The sequence below is a fragment of the Sceloporus occidentalis genome, unplaced genomic scaffold (assembly GCF_023333645.1).
Source record: "Sceloporus occidentalis isolate IW3139 unplaced genomic scaffold, rSceOcc1.0.p SCAF_2, whole genome shotgun sequence".
NCBI classification, from domain to species: domain Eukaryota; kingdom Metazoa; phylum Chordata; class Lepidosauria; order Squamata; family Phrynosomatidae; genus Sceloporus; species Sceloporus occidentalis.
In genome coordinates this window covers 171,134,191-171,150,215 of record NW_028316982.1, presented here as the reverse complement: position 1 = coordinate 171,150,215, position 16,025 = coordinate 171,134,191, and the positions used below count along the sequence as shown (strand labels likewise).

At 38.5% G+C, this 16,025-nt stretch overlaps 1 protein-coding gene across 1 annotated transcript in view; it reads left to right on the top strand.

The window, feature by feature from the left end:
* The window catches only part of TMEM131 (transmembrane protein 131), a 98,607-nt gene that overhangs the window by 14,164 nt on the left and 68,418 nt on the right, over positions 1-16,025 (top strand). Inside the window, exons 2-3 of the mRNA XM_089508413.1 lie at positions 4,178-4,239; positions 13,154-13,194. Of these exons, the coding sequence (XP_089364539.1) occupies positions 4,178-4,239; positions 13,154-13,194 (103 nt within the window). The remainder of the gene's footprint in view (positions 1-4,177; positions 4,240-13,153; positions 13,195-16,025) is intronic.

Genomic DNA, 16,025 nt, shown 5'->3' with positions numbered 1-16,025 from the left:
ATAGCCTCTTGCCTTACAGGCGCATGCAGTCCTAACACTTCAGAAAGGTAGTGCCATTGAGGACTGAGTCATAATACTGTAGTACTTTGAGAATACTTATTTTTAAAAAAGGAAAAAATTATTGGAGTGTTCCCATTTTTTCACCATGGACTACTATTCAATTCTTCCAATGGAAAAATTGGAAACTTTGGGAAATGCTGAAAAAGTATGTGTACATATTCCCTTGAATTCAGACTTCTATATTTGAATTAAAACAATTGAACATTAGCACTGCATTATGTTAACTGATGTGTCAACAGAATAACAGTCATGGGGTAAACATTTTAAAAACATGTTGAGGATATTTGATCTTTAATCTGGTGCTTGGTGTTACATTTGTCAACTTTGTTTCAAGTCTAGTTGACTACAGTGACCTTTTAATAAAAACATTGAGTGGGTACTAAAATACGAAAGTTCCTTCTTGTAGGAAAACATATGAACTGTGAAGAAACAGAAAATGGGTGTGTGCATGATTGGAAATTACATAACATCTTGTGCCTCATTTGGGGTCAGTTTTGATTCCAAAATGCAACAAAAGTAAACAATGTAGAAGAATGACTAGAACCTATTCCTTTTTAGATTGTAAGCCTGAGGGCAGGGAACCGTCCAATTAAAAAGATTGTATGTACAGCGCTGTGTAAATGTACAGCGCTTTATAAATAAAGGTTAATAATAATAATAATAATAATAATAATAATGTGCTCACTCACTAGCATCTTTTGAATCAGGAAAACAGCTTGAGATAACTATGGATAAGCTTTAAATATTATTGAAGCTAGAATACAATAAGGTTACTGATATGTCCATTACTAGATGTACATCTTTTCCTCCAAGCTACCAAAGATTGGGAAAATAATATAAATAAATTTCAAAGAAACTACTTTAGTGTTTGCATTATTGCTACCACTGTTGTGTAAGAGAAAGTTTGCCTCATTTTCACACACATATCTTATGAAGTCTTTGCACTTGTTCATATACTTTGGGCAGTTGAAGGTAGTGCTAGTCTATTGGCAATATGATGATAATGAGGACCGGGTGAAGAGTATATAGATTGGTTTCCCATGCCTCTAGTATTTAGGTCTTCTGAGAGCTAGGAGCCCCTGCTATCATTTTGCACAATCGGTCATTTAATGTTATCTATCAGCTGGCTAGATGTGTGTGTGTGTGTGTGTGTGTGTGTGTGTGTGTGTGTGTGTATTGAATGTTTGGTTTCTGGGCTTGGATATGTATGAAGATTGCAGGCATCGCCTGCTATCTAGATCAGTACTTCTAAAGCTATCTGATATGGTAGACTGACAATTTTTACCCAATGTGTCAAGGGCCATTGCCATATTTGTGCCATAGAATTACTGTAGTCACATATTTTCCTAGAAACTTGCTGTGGGCCAAAGTCTTGTGGAATGGCAATGGTCTACAAGCTACCGCTGTGAGTAGCACTGGTCTAGATAGACTGATACTAGTCACCAATAATTCAAACTGTTCATAAAGTCTTGGAAAGCCAACTTTACATTGCTCAATTTCAGTGGCAATGTTGATGTTCAGAATTGCTAAAGTGCTGAGAATCATCTGATTTAATTGCCCTGGTTTGTTTCCCTGGCACCTACGCTGAAACAGGATTGAGAGGGAGAAACAGAAAAGAAATGACAGCCCTGTTGTCCATGAGACAGTTCATAGCTAAAGAACAAACCATGTCTTAAATAAAATAATGGCTTAATGTATAACATGCAAATGCAGATAATATATAACTAAGCTGAATAATGTATCTTGTACTATACATAGAGAGATCTTGTAGCACCTTTGAGACTACCGTAACTAAAAGAAAGAAATTGGCAGCATGAGCATTCATAGACTTTTCTGAGGAAGTTGACTGAAGTCTATGAAAGCTCATGCTGTCAAGTTCTTTCTTTCAGTTAGTCTCAAAGGTGCTACAAGATCTCTACAGATAAAAATATTGTGATATATTATAAAATATAAAAAGCAATTGTAAATTTATTTTGAACTGTATTGGCTTTTTGAAAAAAATATAGTATAGAAATATTAACAGTAACTAAACTTTGTAAAACTGAATCGTTTCAAGAAAATCATACTTGAGATTAATAATTGGTTGGGTTCAAGTCAAAAATGGATGTGAAAAGTTGAAAGACTCCTTGTAGCTTCACTAGAGGAAAATAGATTGGGATGTGCAACTTGCTGCTTCCTCATTCCTATCAAAATAAAACATGGACATTACATGTTGAGTCTCACTTATCCAAAATGCTTGGGACCAAAAGTACTTTGGATTTTGGAATGCCTTATTTGCATATGTGTACATAATAAAGATGTCTTTGAGGTGAGACCTAAGTTAAACAGTCTGTTTCATACATAACTTATACACATAACTTGGAGGTAATTTTATATAATAGCTTTAATAACTTTATGCATGAAACACTGTACACTGAACCAACAAAAAGCAAAGGTGTCACTTACCCTGGGTTTTCGAGGATTTTGGAATTCTGGATAGGGAGATTCAACCTGTATAACATGTGAATTCATCCAATTTGTGATGTTTACTGTTAATACAGATGACTTCTTGAAAAGTGGACTTGTTTCTCCAAATTTATCTACTAACATCTATTAGCTATGGTAATAAAAAGGCACAATTATGTTTAGAAGTCTTGTACAGATGCATATCAGAAGATAGGGAAAGCTGTTGTCATCAGGCTCTGATAGATAGTAGGCTTCCTGCTGGCATCCCAACTAGTGTCAAAAACTATAGGTTCTTCTGATTTTGGGTGTAATGAGCAGGATGGAAGTATCCCTCTCAATCAAGAATGGAAATAATTGGGCCCCAGCTGTTGTTAGACTGCTATTCTCAGTAGTCCTAGCCAGAATTGCCAGTAGTGAGGGATGCTAGGAGTTGAAATCCAAGACCATCTGGAGGTCTGCAGGATTCTCCGTCCCTGCTCTGTATGGACATCATACATTGATTTGAAATGTTATCATCCTAAATTAAAGATTGTGAGATAGTCTTTCTTATGCCACAAATGTGTTGACTGTAGGATCTATACTCTGAATCAACTGATTGGTCCAAATCAGGAATTCTTGGAATTTTCAGTATTGTAGCTCACTTCTCAGCTACTCATGGGTGCCAATTGGCAATACAGTATTTACAGTTGTGACACCTTATGGTGTCAGAATAGGAACCATCTGCTTCTAGGTGTTTCAACCATTCCTACTGTGCTAGAAACATTCATTGTATCTTCAGAGAAACTAAAACCAGCACATCTAGTTTATAAATGTTGGTTGAAAGTTTTAAATTTGATATTAATGAAATCCTAACAGAATGTGGAATTAGAGCCTGTACAAAGCAGTGGATGGAAAACTGCTCTTACTTCTTTACATCTAAAACCCTGTTCAGCAAAAATTGATATTTTGGCAATAGTGGGATACCATTAGGCTTATTCAGAAAGCAATGGTCTACTTCACCTAAATGTAATAATGATAATACTCAGCGTTACCCCTTCTTGGTTTGATTGGATTTATTACAAGGTGTGTGGGTTTGGAAAAGGATATTTGTGAACACCCATATTCTTAGTATCCCTGAAATGTGTAATTTAACTAATGATCGACATGGTTGGATCCTATGTTGTTGTTGTTATTGTTGCCAAAGCCTTGCTGCCAAAGCTGGAAAGATAAATATTCTCCATCCACTGTTTAGTGGTCAGAAGACCTCACTGCTTTAGCTACTCGTGTGCATGTATTTCATAAATGCCAATTTAAAAAATGCTTTGGAAAGATGAGCTGCATCTACACTGCAGAAATAATGCAGTTTGGCACTGCTCTAACTGCCATGGCTCAATGCTATGAAATTATGGGGTTTCTAGTTTTATAAGCTCTGATGCCACAACAAACGACAAATCCCAGGATTCTGTAGCCTTGAGTAATAGAAGTTAAAGGGGTGTCAAATTGCATTATTTCTGCAGTGCAGATGCAGCCATGGTCAGCTTATATTAAATGTGTATGTCTAACCTATACTTGTATCCTATATATTTCCCTTTTATCTATTATAATCATATTTTAAAAACTCAATTAAAACAAATATTTAAAATGAATTGATTTAAATTAAGCTTTTGATTTATGTCTTTTTCTTGTTTCACAGCTTTCATCCAGTCAGATAACTTAATAGAAGTTCTGCGTTTTGATGATGGAGGTTTATTACAGGTAAATATTTTCCATTAAATAGAACTTAGTATGTTTTATATTGCTCACATAGTGGAGGTATGTTTTTCATAAGGTTGTCATAAACTGAAGCTGACTTTATAGCAAATAGCAACAGTAAAATTACTTTAAGTGGCCTGTTTTTGGATTTTTGTCATCAATTCACAAAGAAGAAACTGAGTTGAAACCTCAGGTCAAACCTCTCTTATGCTTTCTGTCTGACTGCTTGCTAGTCATTACTGTCCAGTTATTCTGCCAATGACTTTTTTAACATCTCAGTAAGTCTCCTCTTCGCATGTAGGTTCATCAAGGATAGTATGTTGAATGAACAGGTGGGATTTTAAACTGACTGAATATAAGGAATGACTTGGGGAGTTGGGGATGTTTAGCCTGGAGAAGAGAAGGTTACGAGGTGATCTGATAGCCCTGTACAAATATTTGAAGGGATGTCATATTGAGGAGGGAGCAAGCTTGTTTTCTACTGCTGCAGAGAACAGGACTTGGAACAATGGATGGTTCCATGTTTTGAGGTAAAAATTATAACACTTTAACACCTTAATGTACCAATTTGTGATTAAAAACCATGAACATATTGTTTTTGATACAAATTTTGGAGCAAAGATATACTTGCATGAGGGCACTGCGTGATCTAGCCTCTTATTTTTCTCTGTCTCCCCCCTCTCCCTTTAATACATTGGCATTAAAGAGGTCCTGGGTCCTTAATACACAGAGAAAAAGTATTTGGTTTGCATGGTGCAACTCTATGCTAAATGTGAAGTAGCTGCCACAGCAGGGCAGTGAAATGTATTAAATAATTAATATTAGTTAAGTTATGAGTTGAGTTGAAAAACTTCTATTGAAACCCAGATCTGGCAGCTTAATTATTATTTTAAAAACTATAGTTGACTTAAGTTGGAATTGCAGCACAACCACTTATATAGAGCTAAGGTATTAAGTTTTTAATTAATAAGTGAATTATACAGGTAAAAAGTCAAAAAGATTTACATTGCCCAGTTGTTGTTTTTACCCCAAACATAGTTCTCTTGGATTATTGCAAAACAGGGTTGAAAAATGAAATGCAACAGACTTCCATGCATATTACAAATAGCTTGTGAAACCTCTTGTTTGTCAAAGTTGTTTGCCATGAAGTCCGGAATGGATACTGTTTCAGTCACATAAAGTTCCTTTTGGCATCTAACAAAAAATCTTGCCAAGAAAAGCCCATGTTAGGGTTGCCGTAAATGAGAAATGACTTAAAGGGCAAACAACAACAAATTAGTACTGTAGTTCTTTGGATCTTGCCATTTTCCATAATTGGTGTAAAGTAGTGTATAATTCACACATAGGCATTGTATTTGATGCTTTGTTCCAAAGTAAGTTTCATTAATTTCAGTTCTTGATATTGTATATCTGAAGTGTGGGGTTCTTCAAGCAGTTGAGTACTTTTTCAAGTGTGCTGAATAGTCAACTACTGCATACACTCTTGAATACAATTTGCAAGAAAATCCTATGAAAAATTCATGAAGTTGCCATAAGTTGACCGGCAACTTGAAGGTGCACACACACTCACACACTGTGTAAATTATGTTGTACTGTATTACATAATCTGTAAAGTATTTACCAGTCATTTTTCTCTGCCTTTGGGTTGATAGATATAATGCTACAATTTTCTGCTGTAATTTAAAAGCAAGAAAAAGAAATATATCTGTGTATGTTTATAGCCTGTTAATGTATTTGAAATGAAAACTGTTACTTTTTCATATTATGTGTCTTGAACTAGTTGCTGTGGGTAACTTTTCTTCAGTTAACACTATCTCAGCTATTATTTCCTAAAACAATTTAAAGTGGACTGTTGTTAACAGAATCAATGAAAGAAACTGAAATCAAGAAATAAAGGGAATAGAAATGGTCTAGAATAAACTTGGAGAAAAGAAAAGTTCAGAAAATGACAAGGAAAATTGTGGGAGGGAATGTGAACAGTTGAAGAAGTACTGAAACGGTGAATCTCATATTGACTTGAATATTCCAGGAGTAGGTGTCTAGTTTTAAAATTACAGCGGGAACCTACGTATATATACCCAGAAATGAATCCCATTTCATTTAGTGAGTTCCTTTCCCCATAGGTGTGCATGGAATTGCAACCTTATTCTTTAAACCAAGAATGGGCAACCTTTGGCCCCGAGAAGCTGATGTGCTCTAACTCTCCTCATTCCTGACCATTGGCGGTGCTGGCTGTTGATGTCAATACATGTGAAAGGGATCTAGGAGTCTTAGTGGACCATGGGCTGAATATGAATCAGCATGTGATGCGGTGACTAAGAAAGCTATGGCAATTTTAAGCTACATCAATAGGAGTATAATGTTTAGATCAAAGGAAGTAATTTGCAGTTTGTTGTTGTTAATAGCCCTTGAGTTGATCCCAACTCACAGTGACCCTGTCAGTGAGACATCTGCAAGACACCCTATCTTCCACTGCTCTGCCTAGGTCAGGACCTGTAAATGCATGCCCATGAGCTCCTTAATAGAGTACATCCATCTAGCATATGGTCTTCCTCTCTTTATACATCCCTCCACCTTTCCTAGCATTATTGTTTTTTACAATGAGTTGTTCATTCTCATGATGTAACCAAAGTATGAGAACCTCAGTGTTATCGTCTTGGCTTTCAGGGAGATTTCTGTCTTAATCTGTTCTAGGACCCATTTGTTTGTCTTTTTGGCTATCCACAGTATCCTCAGAACTTTTCTCCAGCATCACATTTCAAATGCTGCCCTCCCCATTTCCAGTCTTCTTCTGGTCTCTTGACTGCAGTCCCAATTCTGATCAGTGCTTGACCCAAGATACTGGAACTCTTTTACTATTTCGATTTCTTCATTGTCTACTTTGAATCTTCTGTAGCCATTATTTTTGTTCATTCCTTTCTCCTCCTGTCTTCATTCCACCTCCTTCTGTGTCCATGCCTGCTTTTTGTCTGATATTTTCTGCATAGAAGTTGAACAGATAGGCTGAAGGGATGCATCCTTGCCTGACCCCTTTTCCAGTTGGGAACCATTCTGTTTCCCCATATTCTGCTCTAATAGTAGCTTCTTATCCTAAGCACAGATTACTTATCAGGACTATCAGATGTGGTGCCACTCCCATGTCTTTGAGAGTGTTCCATAGCTTGATCTGTGCAGTCAAAGATTTTGCTATGATCTATAAAACACATGTGGCCCTTGGTGCCTCTTTCTTTCCTGAACCCTGCTTGTACCTCTGGGATTTCACTCTCCCATGTTTGGTTGGAGTTTGTGTTGCAGAATTTTGAGCATAAAGTTGCTTGTACAGGAAATTAATGCTGTGGTCCTATAGCTGTGTCAGTCTTTTGTGTCTCCTTTTTTGTGAATGGTATTTATATTGAATGTGTGAACTGGAAGGCTTTCATGGCTGGCATCTATAGTTTATTGTGGGTTTTTCGGGCTATGTGGCCATGTTCTAGAAGATTTTCTTCCTGATGTTTCGCCAGCATCTGTGGCTGGCATCTTCAGAGAATGTTATATTGAATGTTTCCAGTCTGTTGGCCATTCTTTTATTTTCCATATTTGTTGACATATGTGGGTTAGCACTAGAGTTGACTCTGTCAGTGTCGGTTGTAGCAGTTGGCCATTCTTTTATTTTCCATATTTGTTGACATATGTGGGTTAGCACTAGAGTTGACTCTGTCAGTGTCGGTTGTAGCAGTTCAATTGGAATGTTATCTGTTATATTTCCCCCCAAGTTCTGTTATAGCACCTTCCACATCGCTTTTTAGAATTTGGGGTTCATCTTTGTATGATTCTTCATTCCATGTATCTTTCATTTTCTAATCTCTTTTATATATTATCCATGTATTGTCGTCAACATCTTTTTATTTCTTCCTAGTCTTGAATTATGTTGCTGTACAGTTGCAATCATGGTTTTGAATTTGTTTCTATCTCCCATCTGTTTTGCTTCTCATCTTTCTATTACTGCTTGAAGCGTTTTATCTGTCATCCATTGTTTCTTCTCTCTCTTGTTTTTTTGCCACTGAAAGTGTGTGTCTGCATTCTTCCTTTATTATGTCTCTGGCTTCTGACCATAGTTCTTCTGGCTCCCATTTGATTATGCTTAATAGTGCAAATCACTTTCTAATATTGTCAGTAAAGTCTGTTGAGATGTTGTTCAGATTATATTTGGTATAATGACTGGTTTTGGTTTCTTATTCAGCTTCACTCTTATTTTTGAGATAAGTAGTTTGTGGTCTGTGCCACAGTCAGCACCTGGTCTAGTCTTGGCCACCACAATAGAACTTTTGCTTCCTATTATGTAATCTATTTGGTTTTTGTGTTGTCCATCTGCTGATGTCTATGTGTGTAGTCTTCTCTCTGGTTGTATAAAAAAGGTGTTTTCAGTGAATAAGTTGTTGGCCTCACAATGTGAAATAATAGTTCCACTCTATATGTAAGTCTTCATTGTCCCCAGTGGTGGTGCCTGCATGCAGCCGTGCCACCATTAGGGTACACGTGTACCATGTGTACACACCACCATTGGGGACAATGGGTGGCTTGACAGCCATGGATGCTTAAATCCACGGATGCCAAGGGCTCACTGTATTATGTTATCAGTCACATTAAAGAGTATTGACTATGAGTGCCCACTCATCTCTAGTTGAAGCAAAATATTTCTGGATCTGATTATTTATTAGATGTGAAACCATCTGGAAACTCCATGATTGCTGTTCTGAGTTCCATAATAGAAAAAATGGAAGCTGTAAACAAAATAGCCATAGATTAATATAACTGACAATTATTGGAAATGCAGTTATCCAGAAGGTTATTCAGCATATGAGGGATGGGAGCCTGGAAGTTAACAGTTTTAATTTACTGTTCATAGTTAGTTGTCACAAAAGGCATGTGCAATCTAGAATCTAGAAATCTAGAAATCTAGCACAAACTATGAAGTCTGCTTCTTCACTGATGTTGCTGTGGTTGTTAACTGCCCTCAAGTTGGCCGTGACTCACGGTGACCCTGTGGATGAATCATCTCCAAGACCCCCTTTTTAGGCCTGTAAATTCAGGCCTATGACTTCCCTCATTGAGTCTATCTATCTGGCGTGCAGTCTTCTTGTCTTTCTGCTTCCTCCTATCTTCCCCAGTTTTATTGTCTATTCTAGGGAGTCACATCTTCTCATGATGTGACCAAAGTATGACAGCCTGTTTTGTCATCTTGGCATCCAGGGAGACTTCAGCTTGGATCTGTTCAAGGATCCATTTGTTTGCCTTTTTGGCTGTCTACAGTGTCCTAAGCACTGTTCTCCAGCACCACATCTCAAATTAGTTTATTTTCTTTCTGTTGGCTTTCTTCACTGTCCAGCTCTCACATTGTGATAGGGAATATAATGGCTTGGACAATTCTGACCTTAGTGCTCTGTTGTATATCTTTGCACTTTATGATTTTGTGTAGTTCTTTCATGGCTTTCCTTCCTATTCCTACTCTTTTTATTTCTTGACAACAATCTAATCAATGTTTAATCAAGGGTATGGAAACCCTTTAACTGCTTTGATTTCCTCATTATCTGTGTTGAATTTATGTACAAGAACATACATTATCGGAATAAAAACATTTCATCTCCCTTTAAAATTCTTGGTCATCTGATATTCCTTGTTTTAAACAGTGTGCATTCTTTGTGGTTATGATTTCTTGTTGTTGTTGTTGTTGTTGTGCACCTTTAAGTTGTTTCCAGTCCTAAGGTGACCCTATCATGGGCTTTTCTTGGCAGGTTTCTTCAGAGAGGGTTTGCCATTGCCATCCTCTGGCTCAGAGTATGTGACTTGCCCAAGGTCACCCAATGGGTTTACATGGCAGAGCCAGAATTCAGTCCAAGCTCAAACCACTACACCCACCAAGCTAGCTCTCTATTATGATAATTAATGATAATAGATCTATTTACTGTTGTTAAGAGATTAAGAACGCCCTGCAGGCTTACATGCACTTTCTTATTCATGGATTCACAGGCAATCAGACACTGCTTTGTTTCTTCCATACCACTATAACACCTGTGGTTATGATAATAAATGCTATAGTGGTGTGGGAGAAACAAAGCAGAGTGTCTGATTGCTTGTGAATCTATGGATAAGAAAGTGCATGTAAGCCTGCAGGGCATTCTTAATCTCTTAATAATAGTAAAGAGAAAGGTAGAAATACAATTTGCAATTCTTGCATCTCCATTAATGGTTTCTCAAGTTGTGTCCCAGAAGTTCCTACATAGATAAGATACTTGTTTCTATATGATTATTTTAATTAGTGTGAAATTTATTCCAGCATCCATCAGCCCCAGTTCATATGGCCAGTGGTCAGAGAGAGTAGATATTCTACTGCAATATCATCTGGAGAACCAGCACCTGGTTCTCCATTCCTGGGATGTTGCCACTAAACACATTGTGCATCTATTTATGTTTTCCTTAAATGACTTTCTTAGGAAAGAAAAAGTAAGAAAAAGTATTAGAGAAATATAAGAAAGCTACAAGAGGAAGAGGAATTCATTAGAATCTTCTGCAAAATTCCATGTGTGAGGGGATGCAGAAAAATTCTCAGCCCACCAATGAAGGGAATGACCTAGAGTCATTAAACTTACATGCTATTCCACAAATCTCTCCCAAAGATCTACACACTTGACACATTGTTTTTGAGGTTTCCCCCCAAGATTCTGATGTTTGGTCACTGAAATACAGTAGAGTCTCGATTATCCAGCATAAATGGGCAGGCTGATAGTCAGATAGCTGAAAATGTCAGATAATCTGGAGGGTCCAAGAAAAGCCTTGAAATCACTATGAATTGCAAACCTGGAGGCAGTCGTCCTGCTCGCTGCCACCTCTGCCACACTTGAGGCCGTGTTTTGGGGCGAGGCTTCACTCGCCCGTCTCTCCTTGCCTGTTGCGGCCACCATGTTTGGGGGCGTGTCTGGGGGCATGCAAATGCCTACAGCCACGCCCCCAAGCAGCCACAACATCAGATACTGTAATCCGGAATGTTGGATGACCGAAGGACAGATAATCGAGACGCTACTGTATTCTCTTCCGCTATCACCTCTAAATCATTCGAAAATGTCCTTGCCTCTTTTAATTGGCACAGCAAGTTAAAGTAGTATTCTACTATAACTGTTTGGTCCTTCTGAAGATAATCATCAAAATACCTCCCTTAGCCCAAAAAACGACATGACTTTTCCTGCTGACAGTTGATTCTTGAATTTCTTTGGCTGTGGGCAACCCAATCGCTGCCATTGCAAGGACTGTTGTTGGTTCTCCAGATCATAGTGATTTAACCATGTTTAATCAACAGTAACAAGTCACTCCAAAAATTATCACTAGATGCTCAAAATGCTGCAAAATCATCTTAGAGGCATCCACTCCATTTCTGATCAATATTCAGACGTTTTGGTACCCATTTTCCTGACAGATTCTGCATAGCCAACTGCTCATTAATTATAAATCCAGCGTGTTCCCAGGATATCTCTAGTGTCAGTAATTGTTTCAGCTGTGATTCGCCTGTCTGCTAAAATGGGGTCACAAACACGCTCAACCATTTCAAGAGTTCACAGTGCTGAAAGCCTCCCAGACCTTGCTGCATTTCAGTCTCAAAATCTCCATGCTGAGAATTGGTACACCGCTTTTTTACAGTTGACTATGACGGACATTTGTCACTCAGTATTTGCATGGTACCCTCATGGATTTCTTCTGGAGATTTCTTCTCCAGGAACAGGAAATTCATGATAGCCAGAATTCAACACTTTAAAAATTCCACACTTTTTGTTGATGTGGTTCTTATCAAGGAGCTGAACAAATTCAGAAATTAGAGCTATGTTCCTGCAAATTGGCAGTTTACAATACAAAAAAACACTCTTTAAAGTTACAGTGACAAAATTACAGCAAATTTCCCCAAAATTACAGATTTTGGGAAATGAGCATCCTGCTGTTTTAAAAAAAGCTGTAGCAGTGGTATCATACTGCATGCCTTTTCATAGTAAGTAAGGGGATCAGAATCTGAAAAGTTGTTATTTAGGCACACTTCAGATCCCATTACTCCAGTACTGAAACATTTCCCTTGTCGTTTTGTTGGTTTCCAGGGCCACCCTGAGGTGTGGAGCCTCTTTAGGAAAAAACTCAGTCTGTTTTTTAAGCTACCAAGTTGCTTTTTATTTTGTGTTTGCATTATGTTTCAAAATGGCACAGAAAATAAATAAATCATTACAGAAGGCACAACATAATTTGTTCTGGGATTAGTTATGTAATAATTCAGTTATGCTGATTATTTTGATTTGTCATTCTGTCTTGATTCATTTTGTTTTCAAAACACAATTAGCTATTTCATCGTCACATGTTTACTTCAGATATAAAGTATGATAGAAGCACATATCAAGGATTAAATTTCCATATATTTATTTAAGTATCTGGTTTGTGATTGGTTTACTTTTAAAGTTACACTGTGAAGCCACTGAAGAAGTTAAATACAGTGGACCTTGTTATACACTGGGGTTTCGTTCCAAGATCCTCCGTGGATAACAAAATCCGTGCATGCTCAAGTCCCATTAAATATAATGACATACCAAAATGGTGTCCCTTATAAAAAATGGAAAATCAAGGTTTGATATTTGAAATTTATACTTTTTTTGAACATTTTCAAACCGTGGATGCTTGAATCCGTGTATAAAAAATCCGTGTATAAGAAGGAACGACTGTACATGAACAGCATTCTTTGAATTCCTTTGAACTAACATGATAGGTTTTTGAATCTGGGGGTGGGCGGGCTAATTATTAAGATTTGGGCTTGATATTTGATTTCATAGTCTGAATACCTGGATCACTTATCAGGAAATCTTTAATGAAAATATATTTTGATATTGAAGTTTGCATTTTTTTTTCTTTTTAGACTGAGACAACTGTTGGCCTCAGTTCATATCAACAAAAAAGGTAAGATGTTTTTTATGATATATTTCTTTCCAGTAATTCCAAGGAATGCTTACGTTTATTCTCCAAACTTTAAAATGTTAGATAATTTATGCTATAATCCATATAGCCACTGGTATACCATTTATGGAACTCACTGCTCCAAGATCTTAGATTAGTTCATTTTCTGGCAGCTAAAAAGCACAAAAACGGTTTCCCACATCCTCCAATATTAGTTTGATTCTATCTCTATAAAAGATATGAGCTATTGGATTATCCCTCCCCCTTTAGTTTGTTTATTCCATTTTCTTAAAAGAAGGATATAAATTAATTTTATGTAAATTTACTGTGAAGAAGTGTAAAAATCACGTGTAAAGTAGTGTGAGTCACATTCTGGGTTGTCAGTAGTGTTGTTTTGTAAACATTTCAAAATGTGGTGACCTTAGGATGACTTTGTCCAGTCCACTTGAACTGAGGCATAGTTTACAGCATCCATTTTTTCCCCATGATTCAAATTAAAATGCACCCTATGGTCATTAGCATTAGTGTACAAGCAACAGCAGCCAGCTGTGACATTGTAGTATTCTGAGGGAGAGACTGTTGATTGTTGCTTTGCAGATGCAATATTGATTGCAAATTACTGCATAGATCTTACCTGGATATGAAAGGAGAATACTGAAAAATAATATGGAATCCATGGTTGTAATTTTGCATGGTTCAGCATATTGTAGTAGATCTGCATGCATAACTATGCTACGCTGAGACATTTACTGTTCCCTCCCCACAGACCTGCCATAGAGCCACTGAAACAGCCCCAGTCCATGGCCATTCATGCTTGGAAGAGAGGGGGGGGGGACATCATAGAAGTATTTGGATATATCCCCATAGCCACATGGGAAGTGTTTACATCAGCCACTGGGCTCCATCACAGTCGTCTAGAGGTCTTGATGGCTCATGTAATCATTTTGCATCTGGATAGAAAGACACTGCCAGATACTTTAGTAATCCTCCACTCTCTTCCAGGCATGAATGACTATGAGTGGGGAGCCCCTGTGGTTCTACTGGGTGGGGTGGGGTGGGCAGCTTTAGTCAGTGCAGGGTGAGGAAGAGAATACCATTCTCCACAGAGATGAAAAATGGACATGTGAACATGCAAGGTTAATTTATGCCTCTGTGAACCACTAAGAGAATGCCAACCCCTAGAGACAGCCCTTAGTCATTCTTCTGTGACCTTTGATATCAAGTTAATATCAAAAAGGTTGCCAGCAGGTAGCCACCAGAGAGCTTCCCAGCGCAAGAAACCAGCCATGCCGTATTGGGATATCCAGATGGCTCAGCATGGGAGAAGCCAGAGGCACCTAGCCAAGGTCACTTAAGATCGGAATCTGCATAATCTCTTCACTAAGGGAGTGATGGGGTGAGCTGGACTTGATAATTGTTTGCATACATCAGAGAAAGGGAGGGTTTTTTTTTCTGGTGATGAAACTTTTTGTCCAGATGTTTTTGCATATTTCACCTCATTCTTCTCTCCTGGGAAACTCACTTAAGCCTTTCAACTTAGGAAACACTGCTCTCAAAACCCATTTCTTGCTATACAGTGCTACCTCGGGTTACGAAATTAATTCGTTCCGCGGCGCCGTTCGTAACCCGATACATTTCGCAACCCGAAAAGGCTTTCCGTTAGCGCTGGAAAGCCGCTAGCCGCGCTTCGCATTTGAATTTCGCGCCGAAACGCGCCGAAATGAATTTCGTAACCCGAAAAATCTTTCGTTACCCGGAACAGTTTTTTCCAATCTAACTTTTTCGTACCCCGGAAATTTCGTAACGCGATCAATTCGTATCCCGGGGTACCACTGTATATACAAATGTTCAGATAATAGCAAGTTGGTCTGGTCTGAAGCCAGGCAGAACCTCTGTACGATTTCAACTGGACATCTCAATAGCTGGTCACCCAACTTGTTGCAGGTGGCTGCTGAGCCATCCTCATTCTGGTAACCCTGCAGTTGGGAGTTACACATGAATAAGTACAGTACAGTGCGCCCGCGTTATACACGGACGCACTATACGCGGCTTTCAGCATATGCTGAAAGCTGTGCGGGGTGCAAGGAGCGGTGCATCCCATTTAGATGAATGGGGCATGCCGCTACACCACCATCGCATGTATGAGCCCCGTTATTTTCAGTGGGGCTCGAGCATATGCATTTTTTTATGCGGGGGTGGGTGGGTCCGGAACAGATCCCCTGCATAAAAAAAGGGAGCACTGTATTGCCTTTTACAGGTGAAACAGATGAGCAGGAAGGAGCAGCCAGAAGCTGCTCTCAGCCCTGGGGCCACAGCAAACACGTGTTGCAGCCCCCAGGCTGCCTGCTGCCATGGTCCCAAATGGATTGAGGCAAGGAGCGGAAAAGATCCACTCCTTTTGAGCTGATTTTGGTTTGCCTTCGGCAGCCCCAGAGTAGCTTCCTGACACTCCAGGGGCATGCATCATCTAAACATCACACCCTGAGTCCAGAAGCAGCCCCTGTCTGCCCATCTTTTGCAGGCCAATGTCACCCTGCAACTCACTATTACTTACTCCCTTTGCATCAGTTTATTTGTGTGTGTGGGAGAGAGAGAAAGAGAGAGAGAGAGAGCTTGTGTGTGAATTCCCTTAAAAATAATTAATCTGGAAAACTACATTTGAAGTTCTTTGGGTTTGAAACTGTTATACAAAGGTGGAGATCCTGTCTTTTGTTACTGGAGCCCTTTTGCTGCTTCCAATTGAGCTAAATTAATTTCTCCATTGAGTAAAATTCAGTGCCCTGTAGGGATGCCTTGCAAATTAGGTAACATAGTCTTCCTTAGCATTAGAAAGC